We start from the raw sequence: 26,205 nt of genomic DNA on the forward strand, positions 1-26,205 counted from the left end.
TCTGCCTTATGTACCCTTTTCCTTTGCTGATCCTTATCCTTTTGCTGTGATCAACCATAGTCACGAATGTAACAGCTTTTCTGAGTTCTGAGTCCTCCTAGTGAGGAGGGTGGTCTTGGGGTGGTCTTGGGGATCCCTGACAACAGATGTCTTTACCCCCATCCCGAGAAGAGCTGTGAGTGCCCCGCTACCCATTGCACAAATGAGTCCTGAGGCCCCAAAAGGTAGACTTGCTGGCTCTGAGGTGCCCAGCTAAGGGAGCACCGGAGCAGGCTGCTTGCTGGCCACCCCACCATGCAAAGGGTCCAGCTCCAAACAGTGTTCTCATGGATCATCACGTTCCCTTTGCTGCAAAACTGTTTGCTTCAAAATCCCAAAGGTCCATTTGCTCTGACCTAGCATCTCAAGTTTCAGGAAGTTCTGGGACAGATGTGCAGAGGTGTGTCTCTAAGGGCTGTGCGTTGCAGAAGTTTTAAGGCGTTTCTAAGATTTCTCATCCTGTGTCATCCCAGGACTGGGAATGTGGTAGACCTCACTCCCATGATTGTGTTGTTAGTGGGCACAGTTTACCTTAAGATAATCTGGGTGGGCCTGACCGTGCTGGTTGTAGAAGAGGAAGTCAGAGAGATTCAGTATGAGGGAGGTCTCTATTGCTGAGATGGAGGGGGCCACGTGGCCAGCGCCTGAGAGTGGCCCCCAGCTGACAGCAAGGAAGTGGGGACCTCAGTCCTACAACCACCAAAAAATGAGTTCTGCCAACAACCTGAAGGAGTTTGAACACAGATCCTTCTCCAGTTGAGCCTCTGGATGAGGACACAGCCAAGCCAATACCTTGATTACAGCCTCATGAGACCCTGAGCAGAGAACCAGTTAAAACATACTAGACTTATGACTCACAGAAACTGTGAGATAATAAATGTTCCTTATATTGAGTCACTAAGTTTGAGACACTTTGTTACACAGCAATAGGCAGCAATAGCAAACTAATACATATATTAGCGATAGCCAATTAATGAATAGTGGGTGTTCATCCCAGTGCGGTTTAAAAACCCACAAACTGCAAACAACATAAATGTCTAACGGAAAGAGATTATGTACATAAACTCTTGTAAACCCATTAATAATAATAACAATTTCCGTGATGATGCCATTTGCCTTTGGTCTAGGGCCAGGCTCTTGGGTAAATGCTGTTATTACCCCAATTTTATGGATGAGCAAAATGAGGAACAGAGAGGGTGAGACACATCCAAGGCTACAAGGGGTGAGGGTCAGGCTAGGGTCACTGTTCCCATCACAGAGCTAGACCTTTTTCAATGGGCTTGCTAGGTGGAATATATGTTGAGAGGCTACCCAAGGTGATCAACTGGCTTCCAATTTCTTGGGTGACCTAGTTCTTAAAGGCTTTTGGAGAGCATGCCAATGCCTGATGATTTCCTCCATTATCATTTCAGGGGTCCTGTTGGGAGTCACTGGGGCATTAAGTGTAAAGTGGAGAAAAATCAATACTTGTTACCAAGCACTACAGCCCATGGTTGCAGTGTTCCTAAGTCTTTTAACTTCTCTAAGTGCTCAGTTTCCTCATCTGGCAGATGGGACCAAGCCACTGTATCCACCCCAAAAGGCAGTCATGGGTGCCAAACACTGAGCACAGAGCCTCGTGTGTTTTAAACACTCTATGTGGGGTGACTGTTACTAGTACTGTTGTCTGTTTCTCAGATGAATCCACTTACACTCAGGGGAAGTGCCTTTCCCAATGTCACACAGCAAGCTGGTCAGCACTTAGAGCTGGCTCCTCCCACGTTCTACTCCATTCAGCAGTCTGGCTGTCTCTCCCCAGCCTCTAACTCCAGACTGCCTGCTCCACAGCTACCCTTCTTGCCCTTCTGTGGCCCTTCTAGGGGCAGTGCAGCCTTGGCCTGCTCCAATATTTTCCTGGCCCAGCCTCCGGATACACAGTTGGGCACAGCAGTGGGTAAATGGGTCAGCGTGTCTGAGCAAGTGCCGGCATCTTGGTGGTAGGATGGACTGATCCCAGGTGAAGGGTGGATGATTCCAGAGCTTTGGCCCTGAGCTCAGACAGGCTGGAGTTGGAATCTCTGCAGCAGTACGTGAGACCTTCCAGATTCTCCGAGCCTTGCTCTCCTCATCCCTGAAATGGGCTGATAGCTGTGTTGTGAGGATTAAATTAGATCATTTATTAATTCAACACATATTTCCTGAGCACCTACTCTGCGCTAGGCCCTGTGCTGGGGTCGTTCAATGAGGAAATACAGAAAGGGACCCAGGTACCAGAGGCAGGATGAAGGGTAATCAGGAGGGCTCTGGATCAGAAAGATCCAAGTTCAAAGTTCCAAGCGGCCCATTCACTGGTAGGGTGAATACCGTAACATGCTGCCTAACCCTTTTGAGCCTCAGTTTCTCCATTTGTAAATGGAGATATTAATGACAGGTATGGAAAAAGGTTTCACAGAATCTAGCATTGCCTTTAGGGTCAGCAGTTCATGATCGGGGGTAAAGAGATGGTAGTGCCAGCCTGGCACTGGTGGGCAGAACTAATGAGACCACCTGGGTAGAGACGTACACCTTCACCTTCCTCTCTTGCCTCAAAATATTCATTCTATGACCACCGTAAATTAGATTCAAGCGAGAAGGAAAACGACTCAGGAACTTTTTGCAGGTCAGAAGACCCAGGAGCCCAGGAGGAGCTTTCCTGGGCAAGCCAGAGCTGGTCTTCCGCTTTAGTTTCCCCATATGTAAAACAAGAAATTGATAAAATGGCGCAGTTCCTGTGAAAAGCAGTTTGGCAGTTTCTCAGAAGGTTAAACATAGAATTACCATATGACTTAGCAATTTCATTCCCAGGTATAGACCCAAGAGAAGGGAAAACATCTGTCCACACAAAACCATGTACATGAATGTTCACAGCAGCACTATTCATAATAGTGAAAAAGTGGAAACAACCCACATGTCCATCAATGGATGAATGGATAAACAAAATGTGGTTTATCCACACAATGGAATATTATTCAGTCATAAAAATGGATGAAGCATTGATACAGGTAACAGCATGGACTAACCTTGAAGCCATCATGCTGAGTGAAAGAAGCCAGTCACAGGAGGTCACATATTGTATGATTCCATTAATATGAAATGTCCAGAAAAAGCAAATTCATAGATAGAGAAAGTAGCTTAGTGGTTGCTAGGGGCTGGGGAGGGGGGTGAGGAATAACCTGCTTAGTGGGTATGGGGTTTCCTTTAGGGGTGATGAAAATGTTCTGGAACTAGATAGTGGTAGTGACTGCACAGCAGTGTGAAAGTACTAAATGCCACAGTATTGTACACTTTAAATGGGTTAATTTTATATGTGAAACGTTTTTTTTAATAGGAGAACTGGACAACCACCATCTCTCAGGGCCCGTGGGGATGTAGGATTTTATTCTATTAAAAGGCTACTCTTGGGACTTCCATGGTGGTCCAGTGGGTAAGACTCCGTGCTCCCAATGCAGGCGGCCCGGGTTCGATCCCTGATGGGGGAACTAGATCCCACACGCATGCCGCAACTAAGACCCAGCGCAGCCTAAATAAATAAATAAATAAATAAATAAATATTAAAAAAAGAAAAAGTCTAGTCTTACTGCCAGCAAAGTTTACCAGCCCCCACAATTCCCCAACAACCTTAGGGAAGCCCCACCAGCCCAACCCATCGTCCAACGCGCGCTCGATTTGTATAGTCACGCCCACCCAGCCTGCTGCTGGTTCCGCCCCCCCCCCCCCCCCCCCCCCACGTGCTTTGCGCCGGCCTGGCCCCCTCCGCGCCCTCGTTGGGGCTCTCAACAGAAGCCAAAGGCGGAAGACTTGGAGAGACCGCGTAAGTAATACATCAGCGGCTGGTGGGGCGGGGCTTCGACGGGCCTGGCTGTCAGGGTCATGAATAATACACATTGAGGCGGGGCCTGAAGGTGGGCGCGTGTCGGGGCGGAGTCCGGGCACGAAAGTGGACACCTCTAGAGTCTTGAGAGGTGGGGCCATCCGCGCCTTATGAATATGCAGAAAGTCGGGGCGGTGACTGTGGGCCTCACTAGGCCCGCAGGGTGGCGTGGCCAGCCGCGTCTCACGAATAATGCAGCACGTCGGCGGCGGTTGCGGCGGCGATTGTGGTTCGCGTAGGATCCGGAGGGGGCGTGGCCAGTCGCGTCTCATGAATAATGCAGCACGTCAGCGGGCGGCGGGGTGGGGCGTGGCCGGCGCGCCTCCGGCCCTGGAGCCGGGAAGAGGGAGGCGGGGGAGCGATGGTCGCAAGATGGCGGCGCTGAAGGAGGCTCGGAGCTACGGGCTGTCGTGCGGGCGAGTGAGCGACGGCAGCAAGGTGTCCGTATTCCACGTGAAGCTCACCGACAGTGCCCTGAGGGCCTTCGAGAGCTACCGCGCCAGCCAGGTGAGCGGCACGGGGCTTGGCGCGGCCGTCGGGGACGTCGGGGCGCAGGTCGGCCTCGCGCGCCCCTCTCCGTGGCGTCCTTGCCTGGGGGCTCGGGGTCCGGCGTCTGAGGTGCTGCTCGCGGGTTCCTGGGCCGGTGGGGCGCGGGGTAGGCGACTGTCCGGCTCGGAGCGCGGGGAGCCTCGGCGCGGGGAGACGACCCTGGCGGGCGGCCCAGGGCGGCCGAGGGGCCCGAACTCGCGCGTCTGGTCCGGGGGACGTCTGTGTCGGCACCTGGAGGCGTCCGGGGCCTTTCCTGACTTACCAGGCACCTGGGCAGGAACTGGTTTTTTCACCTGACCAGGGGAGGGGGTGGAGGCAGCGCCGTCCGAGCACGGGAGGTGGGGGTTTGGGACTTCTCAGTCTGGCTCCTTGCAGGGTGGCTGGTAGGGATGGCTGACTGCACTCCTGGGGAGCAGCTTTTCCGTCTAGGACGCTGGCAGGGTGGGTCAGTGGGGCACCGCTGTCGGGGCATCTGTGGGTCCTGTTCCGTTTGTTTGCGGAGGTTGTGTCTACACTTGGGGGCTGTCTTTGATGCTTTCCATTGAGGCCCCTGGAGTTGGGTTCACCCTTGGTTCTTGTGAAGGGGAGTTTGGGCAGAACCTGACAGCTTGTCCCCAGCTCCCTAGGTGAACCTGAATCACTGGACACCTTTAGAAAGTGGGAGTGTTTTGGGGGGGAATTGCTGGCATGGTGCCTCTCCCAAGCTGGGAGCCTGTTGTGGGCACCTGGGAAGGAGCTCTGGCCACTGCACCTGGCTGCTGACTCTCAAACTTCTCAGGGGCTGATTTGGGCCCATCTCGGGAAGTTTGAGGCGTTTCAGTTTTGCCACCTGGCCCGGGGGGTTGGGGAGAGGCGTCTTTGTACCTTCTTTCAGGCCTGACTTCGGGGCACATCTGGGGCCGTGGTCAGAAACTGCTTCTTCCCATTTCTGTTTGTGTCATGGCGCCCTCCTCCTGTGTTGGGACAGAAGTTGCAGGTGCCCAGTGGTCAGGTCCTGAGGGGAAGTGGTTTGGGAGCCCTTTTCTTCCTTTCCTGGAAAGTGGGGGCTTCATAGTCAGTGGCTCTAGGAGGAGGGGTCTGGCGTCAGGTTCAGGGAGGCCCTGCCGTGTGCGTGTGTGTGCGCGTGTGTACTGGGGATGGGGGGGCCTCGGGCGGGTGAGGAGAGAGACTAACTAGGAAGGAATGTGGCTTTCTTCCTGCCCTGGACTTGTTCGGCACCATTAGCTAAGCTGGGAATTTCTTCCCCTGTTTTGTTCCCAGTGCCCACCCTTCCCGCTCTTCTTCCCACTTTTTTGGACAATTTCCTTCCTGTCCTCGTGTCTCAGTTTCCCCTTCATAGAACCGGGATTTCATCTTTCTGGAAGAGTGAGATCTCACCTTGTCAAAAGGGATTCCCCAAGGTGAGGCTGGGGTGCCACTGCAGGTGAAGAGGAGGGGGCACGGTGGCCAGCTTGAACCTCCCTTGAGGAATTCCAGCCAGGAGTCTTTTTCCCTGGGCAATTCTGACTTGTTCCCCTGGAAGGCAGGCTTTCCTAGAAACAGCTGGGGGAGAGCTTATGCGTCATGTAAATAAGGTGAGCTTGGTACCTGGTCACTGTGAGTTCGGAGCCCCGCCTTCCCTGCCATGCTGCCCTCCCTTGATCTAGTCGTCCGGAAGGCCCGCCTGTGCGTCCACCTCATGCTGTCACGCTGCTATTTTTAATTTAGGGTGTTGGTTACATCCCCTAAGCTGGATCTTCCTCCTGTGAGGGTGAAGGTATAACTGTAGACTCAAGTTCGTCCCACGGAGAGCCCAGCTGTGTATGTCTGTGTTGATCAGCCAGAAGGGGCTCCCTCGAAGAGCTTCTCCTTCTCAAGCTACTCGTGTTAACTTGGCTGGCTGGGCTAAATTTTGGGGGTGACTCAAACTTTCATTTTTCTCAGAGGCTGACTTGTGATTTAAGTTACTTGGCAGTTTTGTATTTAATCTTATCCAGTGGGCAATGTAGGGGACTGAAGTAAAATCAGGGCAGCTTGGGCACACTCAGTGTTCTTGGATGGTAGGCATGGGGACGGTGACTTGAAGAACTTGTTGTGTGACTAGTGAAGTGTATTGGTTATTAACAAAACTTCATATGTTTGACTGTCAGTAGCGTCTAGAGTTTTCTGTTCTCTAGCGCTGTGGTTATATGGTTTGCCAGTGGCAACTTGTGGGGAGGGTTTTTACTTTTACTTTTTACAGTTGCCCCTTGAACAACACAGGTTTGAACTGCCCGGGTCCACTTGTATGTGGATTTTTTTTTCACTGAACACATACTACAGTACTAGGGGACCCACGGTTGGTTGAATCTGCAGATTCAGCATTCAGGATATGGAGGGCCGACTGTAAAGTTTATAAGGGATTTTTGACTGCTCGGGGATTGGTGCCCCTAACCCCCGTGTTGTTCAAGGGGCAACTGTAATTGCAGAGAGGTTTTTACAGACTCAGATGTGGCAGGGGACTGGAGAGGAGCATCCTTCAAAACTTTCTCTGTGGCTCCTGGGAGCCTAGCTGTTGGAGTAGCCGGAGAAGTCCCTGACAGCTTCCCTCTCCAGAGAGGTCTGGAGTCTGAGCTGCCTTTGTACAGACCTAGTGACCAGCCTGGAACATGGTGGAAGGTAAAGATGTAGTCATATGTGCAGCTGCCACCGTCCAGACTTGGTCTTCACGCAGTCTTGAGTGCATCCCAAGGCACTCCCATGGATCTCCCTTTTCACTGTGATGGGTTACTTCCGGGAGAGAAGAGAGGAGAAGCATAAACACAACCTATCTTTCGAAGACAGCATCATGCGCCTGTTCAGAGCAGTGTCCCTGACAGTGATTCTACGGAAGTGACCTTCCCTGGGGCACCTCCCTCGACCACCTGAGTATTTCATCGTCGGATTTGGTGGGCTCTGTTACCAAGTGATCCTCCCCTCTCCCAGATTAAAAGGTCTTTGATGAAGAGTAGCATATTGTTGTTCAGGAAAAATAGAGGGCCCAGGGAGGGGCCCAAGCAACCTGGGAATTGGAGCCTATCTGGGTTTGAATCTCTGAATCTCGGCTCTACCTGCATGAGGCCTTGGGTCAGTGCCTGACCCCTCCCAGTCCAGCTCCTCCTCCTCAGAGCTATGAGGATCCCAGTGGCTGCTCTGGATCCTTCTTCTCTTTAGGATTATGAGTGTCCCAGTACCTGAGCCCTCTCAGCTCCTAATCCTTCCTCTCTCAGGGTTGTGGGTGTCCCAGTGCCCAACCCTCTCTGAGCTCTGGATTCTTCTCTCAGGGCTCTGAGGGTCCCAGTACCTGACCCCTCCCAGCTCCAGATCCTTCTCTCCGGACTCTGAGGGTCCCGGGCTCTGCCCTCTCTGAGCTCTGGCTCCTCCTCTCAGGGCTGTCGGGATTCCTTCGGCACATGTGCGGCTCTCAGTGCAGCCCTGACCCCTCCCAGGTTCTCAGCACTTGGTGTCGGTACCCAGGGCTGGTTCCCACCTGGAGGTTTGAGCAGAGACTATGGGAGAGCCTGGGCTCCTACATTTTCCCAAATCTGATTGAGTGCCTGGTCTGTACAGGGACACTGCCCAGGGGCTGGACATTTATAAGTGACCAAATGGGTCCCCAGTCTCTCGAGCTGGTATTCTAGAGGTAGGAGACAGATGATGAACAGGGTGGCACAGAAATCAGCATGAAGAGCTTGTCAGCAGTCATTGTCAGGAAGGAAATAAAATGGGGCGATGTGAAAGGGCGCTGCCTAGCAGATGCCAGAGCTGAGGTCTGCTGGACGAGGGGTCCCCTGGGGGGAAGGGGTGTGGGTTCCAGGCATGGCACATGCATAGGCCTTGAGACATGAGGGGCTGGGGAGGGTGTTTGGGCAGGGGGCAAGGCCCAGGTAAAGACGTGGAGGCAGCTGCAGGGCTGTCTCCTGGGACGGGCTTAGGAAGAGGAGGTCTGCAACAAATACTCTGTGACTGTTCTGGACCCACGCTAGGGGCTGCTTGCCTGCTGCTAAGGGGCTAGCTGCGTGGGTGTCAGCCTGGCCACCGGTGGCAGGAGGAACCTTAATTTAGCCTCTACTCCCCTCCCACTGTGAGGCCCCAGGAGGTGGGTTCGTCTCTCCTTCCTGGGGGGCCGCCCCACTCGGCCCTAGCTAGGTCGCTTCTTGCCAGCCCTGTCTGTTTTTCACGTGAGCTGTCTTTTATTTTTTTAATGTTTTTGGCTGCGTTGGGTCTTCGTTGCTGCACACAGGCTTTCTCTAGTTGCGGCGAGCAGGGCCTACTCTTCGTTGCGGTGCATGGGCTTCTCATTGCGGTGACTTCTCTTGTTGCCGAGCACGGTCTCTAGAGCGCAGGCTCAGTACTTGTGGCGCACGGGCTTAGTTGCTCCGCGGCATGTGGGATCTTCCCGGGCAAGGGCTCGAACCCGTGTTCCCTGCATTGGCAGGCGGATTCTTAACCACTGTGCCACCAGGGAAGTCCCCGAGCTGTCTTCAGGAATAGCCAAATTCGCTGCCCCTCCTGGCCTCTGGCCAGGCCCCTGTAAGCCCTTTGTCCAGGCACGTGTCATCTTCTTGACAGTCTTGGCAGGAAGGCTAGCTTATTGTTCCCACTGTTCATTAGTGGCAGTTGAGGCTCTGAGGGGCAGCGTTGACTGCCTGAGGTCACGCTGACTGTCCTCACTGGCCCAGGCTGCCTCTCCGGTTGGGCGGGAGTTTGAGCCACACCTATGAAAGGGAGTCCCACTGTGGTCTCAAGTCCTCATGACATGCCAGCATCCCAGGGTCCCGGGAGCATTGGTGACATGAGTGGCCATGCAAATTCCTGAAGTTGCCAGCTTTGACTGTACCGTGCCCTCTCCCCTGAGAAAGCCTGCAGGTGATAACCAGTGCCTGTGGATTGTGCCCTGCATGCCAGCGCTGGCCTGAGCTGTACATGTTACTTCATCTTGTTCCCTGGCTGTCAGCCCTGTGGTGGGGAGGGGTTCTCATTTCTCAGGTGAGGAAACAGGTAAAGTCTCTGGGAGGCCGAGTCACCAGAAGGAGTCTCCCAGCTGGGATGGGGCTGAGAACCGGGCATCTGGCTGGAATGCAGTGTGTGTGGCCTTGAGCTTTGCCTCCTCTGAAGGGTGGTGGCCGAGTGGACTGGGCTGGCCCATTGGTGTCAGGAGCATGACGTAGGGGTTTGGTTTGCCTGTGTGTTTCAAGGTGGGCACTCAGTAGGTCTGGGTGGGGTGAGTCCCTCCCAGAGGCGCGTGTCTCATAGGTACTGAGGGAAAACAAGCAACCTGGGGTAGGGAGTAAGTGCTGGTCATTTCTGCAGATGGCCTATGAGGCTGTGTGAGGGGCCAAGCCCCGCATCTGCCACTGTGACCCTTGACTAGGCTTCCGGCAGCCATTCACCATGGTGACTGTGTGTAAACAGCCGGTGGCTCTCGGAAACCCACCCTCTGTTGACTCATCGGCAAGGCCAGAGTTCATCACCCTTGAAGTAGTTTTGACATCACACCCGGATTGTGACATCTCTGGGGAGTCCTTGAAAAACAGGACTGTTTCTCCTGTTCCGTGCATCTCTCGTCCTGGAGCAGACCCTGGTTTTGGGAAATCTGCTTCTTCATGGCAACAGCCCTGCTCAACGTGCCTGGCTGGAAATCCATCCTGTGCCTTTGGGTTTTGCCCCCCCTGGGTCCTTCACTTGTAGGGCCTTGCTCCCTTGCTCTCTGCCTTTATGACTTTCTCCTTGGTCTGTGACTCGCATGGCCTGGAGTTGTCTGAGATCTCATCTCTAGCGATACGTGGCCACTCTGCAGTCACCCAGAGACCACAGGGATGCTTTCTGGAACAATCCCTGCAAACATCCTCTGATCTGCAGTGCAGTAAGTGACACAGACAGCCACCATGTGCAGTTTTATCACTTTGCTTTTTAATAAAGAAGCTGCTGTCCAAGTGAACCATTCAGAGGGAGACCTCCTGTTCCCACACTAAGTGGCTGCACTGGAGTCTGATGCTAATTATATCCTCCTAGCTGGGTCCCTCCCTGGCCACGTTGAGATGCGGCTCCTGGCTGAGTCACCAGGTCCAAGGGGTGCGTTGGTGACTCGCCACAACCCCTCCAGAGGGGAGGGGGCCTCGCATGTCTGTGAAGTTTGTGGGGTCACCGAACTCCTGTTTAAAAGCGACACATGTCAAAAGTTTCTTTCTTTTTCCCACAAAAGCTATAGAGTTCAGTGAAGAACACTAGCAATTCCCTGTTCCATGGGCTGTTGTTGGCACCTCAGCGCCTTCCTCTGTCTTGCATCCAGAGGAAGTGGACATCACAGTGGTGTTCTCATATAATCTTAGGTCTTGATTCTTTTTTATTGCAGTGCTAAACTTTGTTTTTTAGTGGCTTTAGTCCTAGTCTGCTGTCCGGTACTGAGGGCTGTGCAGAGATGCTGAATTGCAGTGAGAGGCACCCCTGGTGTACCTGTGCATTTGCGAGTGGAGCTGGAGGTTGCAGGTGCTGAACGGTACAACTGTTGTATGTTGAAATCGAGGCCCAGGAGGGATATGGTCTGGTTTGTGGTGTTGGGTGCTCAGGGAGGTCAGGCCTAGAGGTGGGGAGGCTGGGGGTGGAGACTTTGATGGCCTGAGCTGGGGTCCACTGGGGTTCGGCAAGGGGACAGATGTAGAAGTATTTGGGCTGCCACCTGTACCTGGTTGGGGGAGGTGGACATTTCTAACCTTTCCTGATTCTGGCCATAGGACGGAAGTGTCTTTGCACACTCGGCTTGTTGTCATGCCTGAGCTGGGTTTGTGAGAGTCGGGTCATGCAGGGCTTGATGAGACGCTGATGGTCACCTCTGGAGTGACTCTTGGCTGGAGGAAAGGCGACTGTGGCTGATCAGAGAGCTGCTGCAGGTCTGTGGTGGGCGAACAACATCAGCGTCATCGTCATTGATGTGGGGCGAGGTGGACGTGCGTGTGCAGCCGTGGTGATGCTGCTTCAGGGCCCGTGTCTTTCTGGGTTTTGCTGCCTTCGTCTCAGGGTGTGGATGTCATGAGTTTCTTGCCAGTGTCCTAACCAGTGCAATCTGAAGGTGGTTTAGAACGGATGTGGCGGCTGTGGAAGCCATCAGCCTTTCTTTTTCTGGTTCTTGGATTGTGTTCGTTGCTCAGGGGCAGTTGGATAGCAGGTTTCCTTTATTGTGCTGGCATTGACCAATTTCTGGACAGTGGGTGTTCTGGACACTGGGGGAGCCAAGGCTGGGCCTGGACGTCGGGGCTGCACCCTGAGACAGCATTTGGGTGTCAGTGTCAGCCCAAGTCAGCCTCATGGGCAGGCGAGCAGGTGGGCTACGCCGTCCAAGTGCAGATAACATTGGGTCGAGGGCCCAAGGCTTGCTTAGCACTTCCCAGGGTTCCCAGGCACACTCCATAGCAGGAGGTCCTGGAGAAGTTCAGCCCGCCTTGGAGTGCTCTGCTTCCAAGAAATTAATGAGCCGCCTATGATCAAGGGCTGTGGTTAATGCTCAACATCATTGCTCCATCATCAGCGTTCTCCTGGTAGACCTTCAGAAAGGGAGACTGAGGCTTGGCACAGGACACCTTTCCCGAGTACGTGCCCTTCCACCTACCCCGGTTCCTAACCCAGGCGTACTGGGAGGGTGTCAGCTCCTCACTGTTTGCCTTGCTGCCCCTGTGTCTGTCTTAGATTCTAAGGGAGGGTGTCCTAACAAGGTGCCTCCCTCAAAGGATGCTACACGTTGGGGTCAGGTAGCCTGGCTCCAGCCAGGTCCTGCTGACAGCCTGGGGGCCCCAGGCTGCTGGCTCTCTCCCAAGCCTCAGTTTCCTGGGTTGAAGCAACACCTGCAGTTGTAGTGGCCTCCCAGGTCAGATGGGCGAAACGTATGGATGCTGACCACTCCTGCCACCGTGTGTGTGTGCGTGTGCGGGCATACTCTACAAATGACCTGAGAAAGTGAAGCCCTTCAGAGTTTAAAATATCCACTTCTTTACCTCTACTGTCAAGGATTTTTTTGTAAAATAAAGAATGGCTAGATTAAATGGATTTCCCCAGTCTTTTTTAGCTACTTTCCTGCCTGGAAGTCCACCGCACTGTGTCGGAGGGAGCTGGGCCCTCTCATGCATCCCCCTTCTTGATCCCTCGAGTGGCCTCAGTGGGCAGTGCTGGTGGAGCAGGCAGTGAGCAGAGGCCAGATGGAGCTGAGGAGGGACAGGAGGTCGTGGCCGGGTTTCTGGAGACGTGTCCGGCTGGGCCTGGGGATGACTGCTGAGCCCGCTGGGTTGGTGGCCGCTGCCGGCAGAGTGTGAGGAATCAGCGCCAGAGCCCAGGGTGTGGTGGCTCCACCTTTGCCTTCAGGTTGTGCTCAAGCTTGTGAGTGTTGGGGAGTCACACAAGGGCAGTCTCGAGGGGCCAAACCCTCTCTCCATTCGAGAATGCTGTTCCCTAGGTATGTGAGGAGGGGTTCCTGGCCCTTCCATCATCCAGCTTGGCTGAGTGTGGCCCTGGCAAAGGTGTGCAAAAGCCGAGTAACGAGGGGCCATCCTGTCCGTCCCTTCCCTTTCCTGGGCCCCTCGGCTTCTTTTTGGACAGGAGTGGCAGGACACGGGCATGAGAGGCCTGAGGAGTCCCTGGCCTACCTCTCTCCCCATCTGGATGTGTGCCTGTGGCCTTCGTGTCCTGTTTATTAGACTGACTGACTTGGTCTCACCCTGCAGTCCCCACATCCCTATGGGGGAGGCCAGCCGAGGGCATGGTGATGATGGCTGCCAGGTGGGAGAAATGCAGCGGCGATGGGGAGGGAGGTGCCCTCAGGAAGCAGGGCAAGTGAAACCATCCGGGAAAGGCCTAGAATGTCAGCGTGAGATCTGAGAGAGCGGCTGAAGGAGGGAGGCTGGGAGGGAGGCTGGGAGGGTGGAGCAGCCAGAGGAAGTTGGGGGTAAGGGGTGCCTGAGCCGGAAGTTGGGGTTAATTTCATCATCCAGGGAAGCCCTGAGTGAGTAGCTGTGGCTCCTCTGCTTTGTGTGGGTGTAGACGGCTGCAGCCCCTTCCTGGGGGCTCCCTGTGGAAGGCTCGACCCCATGGCTGATTTCACTCTATGCATGAACATTTTCCCTTGGGGGCTTCCTCCTGTGACAGGCAGGACTGGGGGCAGGGTTGTGGTCAGGGAGGCCTTGGGAGTGCTAAGATCAGCCAACCCCAGTCTTTACCTGGGATCTCTCAGAGCCTTTTTACAAAACATTTTTTATTATTGTTATTTTTTATCTTTTTTTTTTTTTTTAAGAGTGAAACCATATATAGCTGAGACCACTCCTATTTATTTATAGCTGTGTTGGGTCTTCATTGTTGTGCACGAGCTTTCTCTAGTTGCGTGGAGCAGGGGCTACTCTTCGTTGCAGTGTATGGGCTTCTCATTGCAGTGTCTTCTCTTGTTGCGGAGTACGGGCTCTAGGCGTGTGGGCTTCAGTAGTTGTGGCACACGGGCTCAGTAGTTGTGGCTTGTGGGCTCTAGAGCACAGGCTCAGTAGTTGTGGCCCACGCGCTTAGTTGCTCCACGGCACGTGGGATCTTCCCGGACCAGGGATCAAACCCGTGTCCCCTGCATTGGCAGGCGGATTCTTAACCACTGCGCCACCAGGGAAGTCCTGTTATTTTTTATCTTTAATTGTAAAATTCACATAACATACATTTGCCATCTTAACCATTGTTAAGTGCACAGTTCAGTGGCATCAAGTACATTCACATTGCTGTGCAGCCATCACCACCATCCATCTCCAGAACTTGTTCATCTTCCTAAACTGAACCTCTGTCCCCATTAAACACTAACTGCCCATTCCCCTCCCCCAGCCTCTGGCAACCGCAATTCTGTTTTCCGTCTCTATGAATTTGATGGCTCTAGGGACCTCTTAAAAGTGGAATCATACAGTATTTGTCCTTTTGTGACTGGCTTATTTCACTTAGCATAATGACCTCAAGGTTTGTCCATGGTGTAGTATGTGTCAGTATTTTCTTCCTTTTTAGGGCTGAATAACATTCCATCGTTTTGATCTACCACTTTTTGCTTATCCATTCATCTGTCATTGGCCATTTGGGTTGTTTCCACCTCTTGACTGCTGTGAATGATGCTGCTATGAACATAGGTGAACAGTTATCTGAGTCCCAGCTTGCAGTTCTTCTGGATATACACCCAGAAGTGGGATTGCTGGATCATATGGATCATATTCTATGTTTAACTTCTTTTTTTTTTTTTTAATAAATTATTTACTTATTTATTTTTGGCTGCTTTGGGTCTTCGTTGCTGTGCGCAGGCTTTCTCTAGTTGCGGCCAGCTGGGGCTACTGTTCGTTGCAGTGCGCGGGCTTCTCATTGCAGTGGCTTCTCTTGTTGCTGAGCACAGGCTCTAGGTGCACGGGCTTCAGTAGTTGTGATGCCAGGGCTCAGTAGTTGTGGCGCACAGGCTTAGTTGGTCTGTGGCATGTGGGATCTTCCCGGACCAGGGCTCCAACCCATGTCCCCTGCATTGGCAGGCGGATTCTTAACCACTGTGCCACCAGGGAAGTCCTATGTTTAAATTCTTGAGGAACTTCCATACTGTTTTCCATAGCGGCTGCACCATTTTGCATTCCCACCAACAGTGCACAAGGGTTCCAGTTTCTCGACATCCTCACCAACACTTGTTATTTTCTCCTTTTTTGATAGTAACCATCCTGACGGGTGAGAAGTGATCTTGGAGCCTTTAAAATGTACTAAGATGCTTGTGACTCTCTGGTGAGAGTTAAGGTCTGAAGGGCCTCTGGCACTTGTTGGACCATTGATAGGCTCAGGAGTTCCCTGTGAAGGTGACAGAGAGCCTGACCCCAGCAGAACGGAGGCATGTTGGCACCCACACTTGAGGTGGGCTTGGGCTGGCTTCAGGTCCTGCCTGAGGGAAGATTTTGAGAGGGTCACCTGGGAGCAGATGACAGGAAGGGCAGGGAGAGCAGGTGTGGCCCCACCCTGAATGAGAAGCTGTGGTCCAGTGGAGATGACAGTGACAAGGGAAGGATAACAGTGATGAGTTGAGATAGCAGTGATGGTGTAGGAGCCTGGGCCCAGCCAGGACCCGCGTCTCTAAGTTGGGAGAGTTAGTACATACCTTGGGTGGTCTGGAGAACCTGTTGAGGGGGGCAAGCAGTGGGGGCTGAGGGCCAGGGAGAAGTGGGAGTGTGTGTGACATGGGGTCAGCTCAGGTAGCTCAGCTCTCTGCCACCCTCACCACTTCCTGCCCTTCCAAAGGCAAGCCTTCTGTGCTCCCCACTCCCCCTAAAACCAAACAGAGGCCCTGAGGTCATGTGACAGGGAGGGGCTGGGCTCGGGCACCTGAGGCTGCTGGGCCCTACCCTGGTCATGAGCTCCGATTGTGCAGAATCTACCCAACTTTTGTGAGTTTAGCAGTTTGTGTCCCATGTTGAATCACAAGGGGACTGTTTCGGAAAATGGGCTTTCTTCCAGGTGGGAAGCGGCCTGGAGACCCCAAGGGTCAGGCACTGCCCTATGTGGGGCACTGGGCAGGTGAAGGCTGAGCCTCAGCCTTCAAGACCACCAGTACCGTTGAGCCTGCTTCTGCCCTTGACCTGGCCTCAGGGCCTGTGTGAAGGTGCATGAGGAGGAGGAGGAGCAGTGTTTTTTCTGGACCCTGTGGGCAAATGCAGCCCACTTGCCCTCGGGGGGGACTCCAGCAGGTGGGCTCCCTGTCCAGTCCTGCTTCTGCCTCCCCTCCTCTTGCATGGTGTGTGTGCATGTGTGCGCGCACACAGCGCGACCCTGGCCCCCATGCTTTTGGTTCCCTCTATCCAGGGGAGGCTGATCTGAGAGGGCCCGAGGGCCCTGGTTGGGGTGACCACCCTGTTATGCTGCCCTGGGCTCAGGGTGACCTTGCCTTCTCTTACTAACCTGAAGAGAGTAAGTGGGCCGGGAGGTTCCTTTTTCCTTTTAAAGTTATATTTATTTATGTATTTATGTATTTATTTAGGCTGCACCAGGTCTTAGTTGCAGCATGTTTTAGTTGCGGCATGCAGGATCTTTTTTTTTTTTTTTTTTTTTGGCTGTGTTGGGTCATCGTTAACTGTGCGTGGGCTTTCTCCAGTTGCGGTGAGCGGGGGCTACTCTTCGTTGAGGTGCTCAGGCTTCTCATTACGGTGGCTTCTCTTGTTGCGGAGCACGGGCTCTAGGCGCGCGGGCTTCAGTAGTTGTGGCACACGGGCTCAGTAGTTGTGGCTCATAGGCTCTAGAGTGAAGGCTCAGTAGTTGTGGTGCATGGGCTTAGTTGCTCCGTGGCATGTGGAATCTTCCCGGACCAGGGCTCAAACCCGTGTCTCCTGCATTGGCAGGCGGATTCTTAACCACTGCGCCACCAGGGAAGCCCATGCAGGATCTTTTTTGTTTTTAGTTGTGGCGGGCGGGCTTCTTAGTTGCGGCATGTGGGATCTAGTTCCCTGACCAGGGATCGAACCTGGGTCCCCTGCTTTGGGAGTGCAGAGTCTTACCCACTGGACCACCAGGGAAGTCCCCTCCTTTTTTTTTTTTTTTTTTTTTTTTTTTACATGGTGACTTTTTGGGGAAATTCAGCTTCCTGCTGTGGACCTTGTGGTTCTCCCCACATCTGGAGGGAGTGATTTAACGGTCCCAGTGCAACACTTCCAACAAGGGGAAAACCCACTGAATTGAGTCAGGACAGCTTAGCTCACAGGGGCTAGAGTGGGGGCAAGCTCAGCTTGGCCTCGCCCTTGACGGTGGGTCCCTCCCTGCCACATTCTCAAGGTCCTGACGGTGAACCAGTGCCACATCGCCCTTCTGACTGCTCCCTTTACGTGTGGGATTAGTGCTGGAACTGATGGGCCCTCTTTCTTGCCCTGAAGAATCCGAGGTCTCTTGTGCCCAGTGCTGCTGCTGTAGCTGTTGACCCCCAAGACCAAGGCCTCGGTAGTTTGCCACCATGTTAGGTGAACAGAATCGGATAAGGACGCTGATGAAGTGCACTGTTATGGCGTGTTCGTTTTTTCAGTGTCAGCCTTAGAGTCTAAAATGAGGGCCAAATCTGGCCCCCACCTGTGTTTGTAAATAAAGTTTTATTGGGACACAGTGCTGTTGTCTGTGGCTGCTTTCGCACTGCAACGGTGGCAGAGTTTTTGCAACAGGGACTATTTGGCCCTCAAAGCCTGAGACATTAACTCTCTGGCTCTTTACAGAAGAAGCCTGCAGTTGCTGGTCTGGAGTGTTGGGATGGGTGTGTTTAGCAGACTGTTGCTGTCCTGGGGGAAAGCTCAGGCCTCGGACCCCTGGTCCCTGGGCTGTTGCCTGCAGCCTTGTGAGCCCTGGCAGACAGCTTGCCATTGCATCTCAGGGCTAGACCGATGCTTCAGAGGGTCCTTTTTGTCCAGCCTCTCCATTTCATGGATGGGATATCTAGAGAATGGTGGTTGGCCCACGGTCACATCAGCATAGATTAAATCGAGCCTCAAACCCAAGGGTGTCCACTCTGGGACTGCCTGCCCTCCCAATTTCATGGAGACTCCGAGTGCTTCCTGCCCCTCTTGTGAGTCACTGGGTTTCCTGGGAACAGCTTTTCTCAGGCACAGTGACAGGCTTGGCACAGCTTCCAGTGGGCCTGGCCTTTTTATTTGTGACCTTCTGGTGAACTCTGGAAACATAACTGTGCAGCCTGGGTGGGAAGGGCTGTGTGCGTGTCCCTGGCCGAGCTGGGAGGGTGGGCGTCTGCCTCTGATTCCAGTCAGGCTCTGGCTGAAGTCCTCCTTGTCCCACAGCCTCAGCTCCATGGGTGTACAGTGGGGCTGGTGTCACCTTCCGAGGGGGGATTGTGCCCAGTAAGGGGTCAGTTCCCACGGTGTTTTTGAATGTGTTTCATGACATGAGGAACAGTCAGATGACGGTGGTTTCAGATGGGTCCCTTGTGTGGAGACGGCGGGCAGCAGGCCTCTCCTGCTCCCCAGGAGTGAGCTGTCCTCAGGGGGGGCCCGGGGGTTGGCGTTTGGTGAACCTTTGGAGCTTTCTCAGCTCTGGACGAGTGCCACCTGTAGTTAGATTCTGACAAGTGCCATCTGTAGATGATTCTGAGTTGGACACTAGAGAAGGCCTTCTTGGGCAGGCCTCTGCCAAGGGTCTGCGGTTTCTGGGTTCTGTTCGCAGAAATGGCATGATTTTGCTGTTATCTGGTGTCGTTTCTCCCTTTGTAGAATCGGATGGGACTGTTGAGCTGTGGCAGGGTGGGCAGGGGGACCGTGTAGGGGGAAGTTCGAGGGAAGGGGGAGGTCCAAAGGGGGATCATACTGGGGACGTCCCAGGGTGGAGAGACTGCTGGGAGATGTCTGGGGCAGGGGCAGGCCACAGCTAGAAAAACGTGTTCCTTCCTCCTCTGGTTGTACTATTTTTGGTATTGGATGCTCACAGATGTCTGCTGGTTCCAGCAAAATATGCTCAGCTCACAGTGGATCTGGCTAGTGGGACGAGGACAACCAGCTCTGGTTGCCTATGTCCAGCTTGTCTCCTGCCTGCTCTGGGGAGGGCACCAGGCCCATGCTTGCTCCCTTACCTGTGCACAGGGTCCCACTAGTCGAGAGCCTTGTTTGTAGAGCCACATGACATGGTGATCCGTGCCAGCTTCCCCTGACAGGAAGCAGAGCTGTGTTAAGAAGGATTCTGAGGTGGTGTTTGGCCTGGAGTGTAGGATTAATGGTATGTGGCCCCTGGCCCTCCCTGGTCTTAGCCCTGCCATCTAGCATCTCTGTGGGGAGGGTCCCTTCTTGTCATTGAGCAGGTGAGGTTAGTGACCCCCCAGGTGAGCCTGGGCTGTGAGAGTGGGGCCAGTGAATGGGGTCTGCCAGTGACTGGGTGTACAGGGCGAGGCTCACAGGTTGTCAGTGGAAGGTGGACTGATGCCATGCCACAAATGCACAAGGCTTTGGACCTCTTTTCCCGCAGGGCTTGAAGGTGACTCACCAGAGTCTGTGCCCCAGAACTGTGGCTCTGATTGCACTTTGTCCTGGGATCTTCACACACATCCTGCCACCTGCCTCTCCTCCTCCTGGATTTGGTCTCTCATGTAAGAATTCACTGAGGCCTGGATGCTTTCGTGTGACAGGAATTGCCAAGTGTGTGATCTGCTGGGCACAGCTTAGCTTTGGTGAGTGGCTGGTCTGAGCGGATGTGGCTTCTGCCTCCACGCCCTCTTCTTGGAGCTCCTGGTGCTGTTCCTGGGGCTCAGCCATTCAAGAGCGAGCACACAGAGTGGGTGTTCCCCTGCTGTTGCTTAGCTCAGGGGGCGGGCGAACTTGGAGGTGTTGAAGCAGGTCACTGGAGGACGCAGGGCCCAGGCCTGGGGCAGTGAAGCAGGATACCTCGAATTGGCTGAGCTGGGGCTGGTTTTGAGCCAGCCTGCAGACCTGGGGAGGCTGCCCACTGCCCCGTGTTCATGTGGGCACCCAGCAGGCCTAGGTACAGAGGTTCCGGGTGTCTGAGCTCTGTCCCTCAGGCAGCTGAGGGCCGGGGTAGGGAGGCAGGCCGTATTGTTTCTGAACTCTCACTGGTATTGGCCATGCATGGGCTGGGTGGCTGCAGAGTGCAGCGCAGGACACGGGTTGGGGAGAGGGGACTGGCTGGACAGTGGCACCACCCTCTGGACCGCAGTTTACCCCCCTGCGGGATGGGGGTCATTTGTGGGGTCTGTGCCTTCCTTCCATGCTGCAGCCCTAGCTGTCTAGTATAAGAGTCAAGGCCTGGGGTGTCTCTGAAAGGTAGGCATTTGCTCCTCTGTTGGAGCCATAGGCCAGGGATCTCCTGGGTGCAGGCATCATAGACCTCAGGCTAGCCGGCTCCTCTGCTGCTCAAGGTTACGGGGTCTTTGCAGGCCCTCAGAGCCTGTAGCCTGGACAGGTTGGTGGCCGGACTCGGTGGTGGCTGTACAGGGCTTAGCAGAGTGGGCATGTTCCATTGTAAATAGCATTTCCCATGACAGCCCTTAGAGCACGTTAGAGGTGGTGAGCGGGGACACAGCTCATGCACAGACGCTGCCGGGTCTTAGGCAGGATGCAGGCTGGGGAGCTCTGTTTGTTTAAAGTTGGGCCTTGTGTTCTTTGTTGTTACTTATTAAGCCATTGATTAACCTTGTGGGTGGTACTGAGCTGGCCTTAGGCCTGGCAGGTGGGGTCTGAGCTCCGCAAGCTGGCCAACTCTGGACGGAAGAGCATTGTTGCTTTGAAAACCGGGTCCTGGGATTGAGGATTCTGGAGCCTGTAGTTGCTTCCCCTTCTGGGCCAGCCATAGATGAACGTGACTGAAATCAGATGTGCACAGCAGTTTCACATAGGCGTCCAGGAGAAATCCTGAAGTCTGCGGAAAATTTAGGGGAAATTTAGAACAGTGATCCCCACGTCATCGTTTTCACTCAGGATGTGCATTGAGATTTTGGTAACTCAGAGAGTCACACGACTGCATTTAAAAAACAGAACAAGAGTGGCGTTAGTCAGCCCACGCGGGCAGATCCCTCAACAGGGTGGCTGGCCTCCTGCCTCTCTTCAGTCCCCTCCATCGCCCCAGCCTGTCTGCATAGTGGCTGAGCACCCGTTGCCCAGGGCCTGAAATGAAGCAGTGTGTGTCCTCTGCACACTGCAGCCACCTGGTGAGTCCTCCCCAGGCTGTGAGGCCCAAGCGAGGCCCTGGCCGCAGGGAGTAAGCAAGTGGGATGCTGACATGTGGGGTCCTGGTCAGCCCCAGGCATCTGGCCCAGAGCACCTGTCCTTAGGTGGACAGCCCGGGCTGCAGCCAGGCCCCAGGTGTGACATCCCAGTTTTGGAGTGCCTGGCCCTGTGCCGGGCGGTGTGGGTCCTGAGTGAAGAGCGACAGTCCCCTGGGCTCTAATTCCACCTACAGGTCAGGAGGGCTTGCTGGAGAAGGAACATTTGCTGAGACCTGTTGGAAAAGTGGAGTTCCTGGGGCCGGAGCCGGTGGTGGGGAAGAGCCTACACCCCAGGAGGCCCAGGAGGCTGTGCTGAGGAAGAAGCCCGGCCCTCTCCCAAGAGTGCCGAGATTAGACAAACAGGTCAGAGTGCTGGGCAGGGTGGCCAGCACACGGCACCGCAGGGCACAAGCTTCAGGAAACAGCGTGTGTGCCTGTGCCTCAAACACTTTTCCTCTAGGTCTCTGTGGGCCTCTCCCTCCCCCATCTTTGTAGTCTCTGCTCAGAGGGCTCCTCCGTGTGCCCCCAGCACTCAGCGTGTCCCCTGAGGCGTGTGTCCTCCTGTCCCAGCGTCTGGAGCCACATCGGCACGCTGTAGCAGCAGGGTGAACCGTACCTTATGAACATGTGGTGGGACCGTGTCCAGGAGGGGCGCAGGCCCTGTGTAGTTGCCTTGTCCAGCTCACTCTGCCCAGTCTGTCCTGTCACTCCAAGGGCCAGCATCCTGCTCCAGATTCAGGATGCCGTCAGCTCAGCTCCCTTAGCAGACCCCTGCCCTGGAGGCCGTGACTGTTCTCAGTGGGGGGACTCTCCTCAGTCACATGTGTCTGATTCTCTCCCTTCCTCATTCTCCAGCTCTGCCAGATTCCTTTTCCAAAAATAAAAGCTCTGCCACCTCCTTCTCACCAGCTTTATCCCAGTTCTCACCCCAGGGTGGTGGTATTCCCTCCCAGAGCACCACAAAATCCCCTCTGGAGTTGCTTGGGGCAGCAGCACAGGCCCCAGGGTGGACAGTGCCGCCAGAGCGCTCTCCAGACCAGCGGTTCACAGCACCTCCTCTGCGGCGGGCCTGGGCCTGGTGTGTTATGCTAATTTTAACATTTTTCTTTTTGAGTGGGGTTCCCTTTTTACCAAGTAAAACCAGCTTTAAAGGCCACTTTATAAAGCAGGTGACAGGGGTGACTCCGGTAGGGGCCGGGGAGTCCTACTGGGTGGCCCATGCCATGGGGGTTGGGCCCCGGCTCTGCCCAGGAACCCTTTGTGAGATTCTGGCCTCATCCCGGGCAGTGTCCTCCCACTCCCAGGGTGTTCCGAGCCTCCACAGCCTGCCTGGGTTGGGGGCACCCCAGATGGCAGCATTGGGGCATTTGCTTGGAGCCCCGTATTGTTACCAGTGACCAGGCTCCTTCCTGGGCATTGGCAAACCTTGCTAGGCTGCTGAATGCTTTCCTCAGGTAGGGGCTTTTGGATTCTGCATTTATGGGCCCAGAACTTCTTCCCTAAGTTGGCTCAGAAGCAAAAAGAGGAAAGTCACTGAGTTTCCTCGCAGAACACTCATGCTGCACGCCCGCGTTCCTGCTCCTCTGTCCTGGAGATCTGGGGTGCGGCAGGTGGTGTTGCGGCTGTTTGTCTTCTTTCATGGATAGGGTTTTGGGAAACCTAAAAAGCCGCTGTTTGGGGTCCTGGAATGTCCTTGGTGGGATATTTGACCTTTTGACTCTAAAGGTTTCCTCCTAATTTGGCTGGTTGCAGGGTTTTCTGTGGTGGTGTGGTCCCCATTTGCAGAATTGACAAAGGCCAGCTCACCCTGGGTTCTGGCTGCCCCAGCGGTCTGCAGCACCTGGAGCAGTTGGTGCAGGCCTGCACCCCTCCCTCCCTAGGGGTCTGTGCCCCTTGCCCCCCTCACCTGGGATGCCCTCTGTCCCCTCCTGACTCACTCCTGTCACACCCACGACTCACGGAAAGCACTCTGTCAGCATAGATAGCTCTGTGGTCATGGCTCCCGGAAGCCTCTCTGTACCCACAGACACGAGGCCTGCCGTGTGTTCTTGTGCCGTCGCCCCAGGGTCGCCGTGTCCCTTCTCTGGGTCCACTGCTTTCCTGGAGCCCTCATTCATCTCTGGCTGGGAGTGTGGGTCCTTAACAGGAGATCCAGCCACAGTGATAGGGGCCACTCCTGTCCTACAGAGCTCTGGGACATTTGGTGGCCTAACATGGAGTTTCTGCCACCTGTTACAAACCCCTCATTTGTAACAGCCGGGTGGTGGTGCCACTCACTGCTGCTGGGGGCCACCTGTGGGTGGCGATGTGTGATTCACAGGGCTCCCAGGGACCCCGCTGCCCAGGCCCCAGCGTTCTCTCCTTGCCAGCCAAAGGCCTTTCTTTGAAAGTCTCCTCGGGAGTTCCCCGGTGGTCCAGTGGTTAGGACTCCTCGCTCTCACTGCCTAGGGTCCAGGTTTGATCCCTGGTCGGGGAAATAAGATCCCACAAGCTGTGCAGTGCGGCCAAAAAAAGAAAGGTCTCCTCTTTAGGGTTGGTGCTCTTGCTACCTCCCCTCCTTCCTGCCCACCAAGAAGCACACTCCTGGAGTCCAGAATGCTCCCCAAGGACAGAGTGTGCATGAGAGGGCCTGGCACACACCAGGCCTTTGCCGTGAGCCTGTGAATTTGATTGGGCCTTCTCTTTCTGGATCAGTGGTTTCCGACTTTGTTTTGCTCTTACGTGGTGCAGCCAGCTCTTAGGCACTAGCCAGGTGTGTCAGACAGACCAGTGGGAAGTGCCTCACTCCCGCAGAGCACACCCTGCTGAATGCTGAGGCCCCTCAGGTCCTGCCCCGTGACTCCAGTGCATCCTCATCTGCTCCCCTGAGCAACTGGCACCTGGCTCAAGATACTTGGCCAGCCCGACCACAGGCTCGAGGGAGGGCCAGGCTCTGCTGTCCTGTGGGTTGTGCCTTGTTCCCCACTGCCCCCAACAGCTGACCTTTCATGCCACCTCTGCGAGCGTGTCCCAGGACGTTTCCCACTTCTTTTTGCATACCAGATTGTCTCATTCTTCCTAATTTTGTGGTAGTGCTGGGCAAAAATGGTATCTCTCATTTGTGTTTTCTTGGTGGCTTCTCATGTATTTTAGCCACTTGTACCGTCTTCTCAGTCTGTGCCACTCATCACCTTTTCCTCTTGGTGTGTGTGTGTCTTTGAATGGGGCTCACTCCCGCGCCAGTTAACCCCCTCAGCTCTCTCACTGGGTGCCACCTGAGTGCTGTCTGCTTTCCAGAACGGCATTGCGGCGTGGTCATTTCTTCTCCCAGGTGTGACCCACCACACACTTCTTTTTAAAATAAATTTATTCATTTATTTATTTATTTTTGGTTGTGTTGGGTCTTCTTTGCTGCGCATGGGCTTTCTCTAGTTGTGGCGAGCGGGGGCTACTCTTCATTGTGGTGCGTGGACTTCTCACTGCGGTGGCTTCTCTTGTTGCGGAGCACGGGCTCTAGGCGTGCGAGCTTCAGTAGTTGTGGCGCACGGGCTCAGTATTTGTGGCTCGCGGGCTTAGTTGCTCCATGGCATGTGGGATCTTCCCAGACCAGGGCTCGAACCCGTGTCCCCTGCATTGGCAGGTGGATTCTTGACCAGTACACCACCAGGGAAGTCCGTGACCCACCACACTCTTGACCAAACAAGATCACCTCGGTTTTGGCCTGGCTGTCCCTGTGAGTGACACTTACTCATAGGCTCTTCTCTGGCAAGTCAGGTGTGTAAAGTTGGCAACCAGCTGGCCACTTGTCACTTGCTTGAGTGTGACCGTGGACCCAGCTGGCCAATGACTTTGAAGCACTTAGACTGTGTTGTTAGACTATTTTCCAGGGTCTTGGGTTTGCTTCCATTTACCTCAGTGACATATTAGTGGAAAAAACGTGCTTGTGGATTGGAAAATACTACAGTCTGTATAGCCCCTGTTGGTTCCCAAAGTTATTGCATATATGTATAGTGTTTGAGCCCACGCCAACTTCAGGAAGCAGGGGTGGTCAGTTAGAGCCACTGTGCCAGGCCATGGGAGGCACTGCTTGTCCCTGGGGCAGAGTGAGGGCTCACTGAGAGGTCCAGGCCCCTGTGCCATGCTGGCCTTGGCTGGGATGAGGATGTGCCATCCATCAGGCCCAACACACCTGCTTCCCTGAAGGAAGCCATAATTCCCCTATCATCCCTCCATCCTGCAAGGGTGGTTCCTATTTCTACCTTTGACAGAGTCAATTCCTTGAGGAGGAATCTGCTGACAGGTCCTGCTTGGAGAAAACTGGATTTGACCTGCAGGATTTCAAATGTCATGACCAGAGGGTTGATGGGGCTGCTGTTAAAGGAATACACGACAGATGTCTGCGTGGTGAGTGCTTGGTGAGCACCATCTAAGGGGGTTCAATCAAATGCTGAACATGCACCGGGGTCCTTACGGAGATACCCACCACGTACATGGCAGATGTGGAAACATGAGTGTGGCTAGTAGTCATGTTTTACTTAAATGAGCACTTATTATTATTACTTTTTATTATTATTGACTTCTTATCACTTTGTTGAATATTATTTGAGGTCATCAATACAGTTTTGGGAAAGGATCCGTGGCTCTGATGGTTCCCTTGGTTTGGGGGGCGGGGCGCTCCCTTTGTCTGGGTCTGGCCTGTCAGCCGTCCCTGGTGGGGACGAAGAAGGCAGGAACAAGGTCATTCCCATTTCTCAGATGAGAAAACTGACCACACAGCTGATTAGAGGGTGGTTTCCCTCACTCTGGAGGTCCTCGGAGGTCTCTTGGCCTTGCCTTCTTCCTTGTGTCAGGGTTGGTGTTTGTTTTTTTTTTTTTTAAAGAGTGTTGCAATGCTTTATTTTCCAGCGTTCAAAAACTGAGAGGCAGGAAGGAGCTGGAGGTCACGTGTGTGGCAGAGCCGGTTTGTGCTGTTCTGTACGTTGTTTCAGCACAGCCCCGTGTGACCGATCCAGAGAGATTAAGTGTCTTA

The 26,205-nt window shown here is 54.2% G+C and overlaps 1 protein-coding gene across 1 annotated transcript in view; it reads left to right on the top strand.

Moving 5' to 3' along the window:
- The first annotated feature begins 4,260 nt into the window (after positions 1 to 4,260).
- The window catches only part of ELL (elongation factor for RNA polymerase II), a 79,728-nt gene continuing 57,783 nt past the window's right edge, over positions 4,261 to 26,205 (top strand). Inside the window, exon 1 of the mRNA XM_068536716.1 lies at positions 4,261 to 4,435. Within this exon, the coding sequence (XP_068392817.1) occupies positions 4,301 to 4,435 (135 nt within the window). The 5' untranslated portion in view covers positions 4,261 to 4,300. The remainder of the gene's footprint in view (positions 4,436 to 26,205) is intronic.

This window comes from Eschrichtius robustus, chromosome 2 (genome assembly GCF_028021215.1).
Source record: "Eschrichtius robustus isolate mEscRob2 chromosome 2, mEscRob2.pri, whole genome shotgun sequence".
Classification (NCBI taxonomy): Eukaryota; Metazoa; Chordata; class Mammalia; order Artiodactyla; family Eschrichtiidae; genus Eschrichtius; species Eschrichtius robustus.